The following is a 5,809-nucleotide window of genomic DNA, read 5'->3' as shown; positions in this document are numbered from 1 at the left end:
TTCAAGATCCTCGTCACAATTTATATCATTGAGCGCTACCTCATATCAAAGATACCGTCGACGGTTATTTGATATCGATTCCAACAAGACATACTTATCGAGATCTCTTCATTTTTCATTATTTTAGGTACCTGAACCTTTTTCAAGATTTTATGAAGTGTTATGTCAATGTGCTTTTTTATAGCACTTGCCTCATTACCATGACCATATTGATCATTTGCTCCTTCCTTCTTCAAGGAATTTTATATTTGGAATCGATTGGTCTATTACGCTTCCGGCGTATCATAGACTCTGTCCTTCAAGGACTTCACATTGGAGCATTTGCAGCTGAATTATATCATAGGGTCAGTGCATTCATCTGGCAACTGATTTGCAACATTATGCAACTGAATTATCCCTTGAACTTTAAGTTCACATATTTATTTAACGAGGATCTAGATAATTCATAATTAACCTCACACATAATTTTCAGCTGTCAATCATCTCTCCCCCTAATGTTAGAAAATCTAACATTCATTCCAACCTTATTTGGAAGTTCATCTTTGTGCGTGGTGGAGCAATTAAAATCATAACCGCACATTCAACATTTTAGATGAAAATTATATGGTTCCTGACCCTGAACCAATTTTAAGGGGGAAACCTTGTTGGTTTGATGCATACATGTGTTGCTACATGTTAAATAAAATTATCTCATACCAAATCTTATTTGGGAGTTTTGTTCTCATAACCATGATTTAGCTATAATTGGAGGCATACAATTTCTGCTAAATCAACCAGCATTATCAATATAATTTCATAGTTTGGAACTGTGCTCTTAATTTTAACAATTCGAGCAAACAACCTTACAAAAACCAATTTGTAAGTTGACAACAAAATACATGTGACCATCGCATAGATGCATCAATCATATAGTTGCAAATGATCCACATGACAGGTGAACGGGCCCATATTCACCCTTTTATATGTTCCAAAAATTTTAGGGGATTACAATCCCAACCTTAGCTGGTACAATGATCATTTTATCAAGAGAACAAGCAACACAAGAGAATTCTTGAAGAATCTTTATTTCTTCATCATATAAATCACCTGAATTCTCAATCACGTTTGCATCACATTTAATCGGAATGGTCAACCAGTCATGCCAACTGATCTTTATTTTAGTACACTTATAATTTACTTTTACATGTGATTTCATCAGCATGTACATGTTTGTATGGAACAAACAAGAGGAAAAGTGGGGTAATCTTTTACATAAACATTTATAACCCTCTTCGGTTGTAGTGATTTATAGTCTCAATATTTATTTTCAATTCATCCGAAACTTAAAAAGTTTCTTTTGAGACTTACTACAACCCCAATATTATTCCTCTGATAATAGCACAACTCGTTAGAGCTTGCAATTAATTTTGTGTACTATCACATATTGCATGACACCATCCCTATGGTGAGCATCTCCTTCAAGGAGGAAATTATATTATTATTGTCATGGTCAAAATCATTACGAGCAAGACGTCTTTCTTGCTTTACTTTTGTTGTACCATAGGTACACAACCAATGACAAATTTGTATTGCCACACAATAATGACCACAACCCTTATAGGCAAGAACTATTTCTTTCTTTTGCCCTTTCGGTAGTTCATACCATAGTGACGTATAAAACGTACAATACAATTAGCCATTTCTGCCAAATAAAATTTATTTCCTCTCAAATCTCCCGTAGAGATGAGAAGTGACATAGATCAATTTTTCTCAAACCTTCCATAGAGGTGAGTTGTGGCATATATTCAACCTATAATGATTTTATCACATCTGGACCCATTCTCTTATAGAATGGTCAAGCATTCACGATACTCATCACAAGTCACATTCTCTTCAAGGAATGAACTAATTATTTATATGTACTTCATAAATTTGCATTATAAGCACATTGTCATGGCTTTAAAAATCATCATATTTCCATGACACACCTCAACACCATTTTGAAAGATCAAGTGTACCATCACTTTATCTTCTTGTATCATGATAGAGGATTTATAAACTTGTCAAATTATTGGGTTGACAACATTCACAAGTCTAATGGCCTTTCGTACCATTTTGATAATAAAAATTGCCTTCACGTTTTGAAGGACTATTTGAAGAACTCATAGTGTTCTTCCTTTTATCATTACCACAATGATGACTATTATAATTCTGTCCCTCCACGCCCTTATTCATATCATTAATTATTTGTCATCTTTCAGACTAATCATTCACTGCTACCACATTCATATGATTAAATGGAGCAAGTCAACAGACGGATTTCAGAGTTATCACATGTTGCTACCACATTCTTTTCAAGAAATGGAGCAAATTCAATATAATGAATTTCAAGACATTTCATCAAAAATATATTATTTTTCTTAGTCATCATTTTATCATCGCTATGGTGCATTGGCTCAAACTCAATGTCTTACCCATATAAGACGTGTTACGCCATAATTCTATGGGACTTGAACACAATCACGGTGCATCAAAATCCTAATTGATGTCTTACCCTTTTGGTGCGATAGAACTTGAATCTCTCGTCTTATCCTCAAATATTTTTCATTATGGTGCATCCGGACTTTAACCTGATGTCTTACCCTTTTGGTGCGATTAAACTTGAATCCATCGTCTTACCCTTAACCAACGGTATAATAAACCGAAGTACAACGTGATTTATCCTTTGAGTCTCTCAAAACAATCAAAATAATATTCAAACTCATGCTCTTCCATTTAAGAAGTTTTGTATAGCATGTCATATTCAACTAATAGTAGTATATGTCTTCGGTTCCTGATAATTGTTAGTGACTGAACACTATTTTATTCTAAATCATAAAATATTTTAGAAAATACATACCTAATTTTATGCATATAATACTTTGATCTTCATAACGATATCAACCAAGATATGAGCTAAAGAAAAACAAGAACTCACTCTCAATTAGATAGAGACTCGTGCTGATAACGTGTTATAAAATCAAGCTCATAAGAATATAATCATAAAGAGAAAGAAGACAAGAGAAGTAGATAGAAGAAGGAAAATTTTCTTCTTATTCAAGTGTATTTAAGTGTCATCTGTATATCATACAATAGTGAATGTAAAACCCTATTTATAGAGTGAGAAATCACTCCAAAAGTCACCATATTAAGTATCATAATAAATAGATATATTCTTATCCAAAAAGGTTCATGAAACCTAGTGAATATGGATGGTTGTTCATGTACCAACTTTATGGACTATCCCCTCATTCAATGAATTTATAACACTTTCAAACTAATTATACATATTTCTACGAAATTTAATGTCACATCAAGTTTCTTAATTAGATAACCTCACGACACCGAAGGTTAATTATACTATACTTTCAAGAATATATTTGTTAGAGTGTATCTTTTTAAAAAAAATTATTTAGTTTTTGTGTTGAAATATTGTTGTAGTTATTTTTATTTTTACTTCTTTTCCTTAAAAATATATATGTGATGATATGATTAGACTTTTGGATTTTTGAATAGTTTGAGTTTTACAACGTAACTTCTTGGTCCATTATTTGCAAGAAGTTGCTTTTATTTATTTCTTAATTCATATATATCAAAATCATCAAAATATTATTTTATAAATTCAATAATATTTAACATTTTAAACTTACTTGCAATAAGATTAATTTCATATATTTTTTTAGTTTTGTGAATAACTGTGCGAAGCGCGAATAAGTTTACTATTAAATTTATAACAAATTTGAGTAATGAACATTTAAGATAGTATTGATACAACAATAGAACTTTTGTTGTCTATTCTTGTTAAATTACTCTCAAACACAACTAGTTCAACATTTATTTTCAAAGTATGTAATTGCATTCAATTGAAACTATAGCATACTAATACTTAATTAAACATATGAAAATTTCAATCCAGATCCTTGAAACTTTTCTTCAATGATATGATTGAGTTTATAATTCATCTCTGTAGTAAAATAATTCCTCCAATCTCCAATTTCCCCTCGACGAAAGAACGCTTTATTTCCCTCTCCAGTTGACAACTTTCCATTTGTATTCACCTCTAAACTTCTCAAATTCTCAAAGCTGCACACTCTTAATATTTCATCTACCACTCCACAATTTTCTTCCTCTATAGAAAATGGAATTTTCAAAAATTCAGCCAAACGTTTAAGCTGAATTTTTGGTTTCTCTTTAATTTCTTCGTACATCAAGAAAAACACTTTGTTAGGATTTTCTATGCTTTGTTTCCAATAATCCAACACGTGATTCCAAAACGGACCATAAATGCTCAACCCCTCACAAAAAAGATCAAACATTTCATGAATGGAACTGGTATCTTTGTGGTGAAGTCTTAAATTGTTTGCAAAATGCCACATAGAAATAAAAGTGTCCTTAGGATTCCTACACAAGTAAACAAGTTTGGTTTTTGAATCCAGGACTGATTTTGGCAATGAAGCAAAGGGCACATGAGTTGCGAAAAGTCTAGGTGAAGTGAAAGTTGAAAAATCAGGAACTTGACCATCAACATAGAGTGTATGCTCCAAGAATGGAACAAGCACATGAGGACTTTTAACAAGTAAAGGGTGATTAGGTTCAAAAATAGGATGTTTCACTCGATAAATTAGAGCGAATAAAAGTGATTTTAACCAAGTAGTTCCTGATTTTGGAGTAGTAACAAGAATGATATCACTATCTTCGGCTTGAAATCGTTGTTGACATGCAATCATACCTTGAAGCAATCTTGGTGGTATCCAACAACCTTGATAATTGTAAATATATGATCCAATCCATCCTTTTTCTTTTGGTAAGATAGGGAGCAATTTCTTACACTCTTCACTTAGGTTATCCTCTTGTAAATATCTTGGAGGAGAAGGTGTCATGATTTAACAATTGAGTATTTTCTTCAAGTTTGGGTTTTTTATAACAAATATTCATGAATACACTTATTATTCATGTGAACGTTTAGTCATGCACTTCATGTGAGCTCACTACTTCACATTTTTCATGTCTTTCTATTAGTGATAATTACTTTGATATAACTTATTTAATTTATTAAGGAAGTGTTATTAATGAGAGTATGCATTATAAGAAAACTGTTAATTATATGGGGATTTTTTTGGAAATTTATATGAAAATTTGCAGGAAAATAAGTTTTCTGCGTAATTTTCATACTAATCCCCAGGGAAATGGGAGAAAATCCCCATGAAATTAACAGTTTTCTTATAGTGATGTCAGAATGTTTAGCAAAATTCATGTAATGTTTTATCATCTTTGTCAAATAATAATTTTAATTTCAAGACTAATTCTTTGGAGTTTATTTATATCACTTTTCTTTGACTTATAACCATGAAAAAATCTACTTTAAATAACAAAAAGAATAATCTAATTTATCCATATATTTTCTCCATTTATTTTTACTTATTCCTGATAAATTTTATATTATTTTTAAAAAGCACATATGACGTGAATATTTTTACATATGATCGAATATAATGAATTCGGTGTAATATAGTGTAACAAAAGTGCACCATCCATTCATAGTTAAACTTGACACATTTTTATATTTTGCAAACAATCAATGATAAGAAAAACATGCTAGAAGTACAATTCATTTTAATTAATACATAATTTACAACAATTTGAGTAATGAACATTTAAAATAATATATATTAGTGCTACAATACAACTTTTTTTTGTATGTTCTTGCTAAATTACTCTCAAAACTCGTACATTATTGATTTTAAAAATAAATAAACTACATTCAATTCACATATATCATATAAATACCTAA

The 5,809-nt window shown here is 30.8% G+C and overlaps 1 protein-coding gene across 1 annotated transcript; it reads right to left on the bottom strand.

Moving 5' to 3' along the window:
* Positions 1-3,762: 3,762 nt before the first annotated feature.
* On the bottom strand, positions 3,763-4,898 carry LOC107019976 (cytosolic sulfotransferase 12-like). Its single transcript, XM_015220323.1, has one exon. It carries the CDS (start codon positions 4,896-4,898, stop codon positions 3,909-3,911), a length of 990 nt encoding a protein of 329 aa, XP_015075809.1. The 3' UTR covers positions 3,763-3,908.
* Positions 4,899-5,809: the final 911 nt, after the last annotated feature.

This window comes from Solanum pennellii, chromosome 5 (genome assembly GCF_001406875.1).
Source record: "Solanum pennellii chromosome 5, SPENNV200".
In the NCBI taxonomy this organism is placed as follows: Eukaryota; Viridiplantae; Streptophyta; class Magnoliopsida; order Solanales; family Solanaceae; genus Solanum; species Solanum pennellii.
The sequence above is the reverse complement of the archived record's forward strand: the minus strand, read 5'-3'. Positions and strand labels throughout refer to the sequence as shown.

What these genes read in the sequence shown, in the direction of transcription:
- LOC107019976 (XM_015220323.1), bottom strand. Translation starts at nt 4,898, where the DNA reads ATGACACCTTCTCCTCCAAGATATTTACAAGAGGATAACCTAAGTGAA.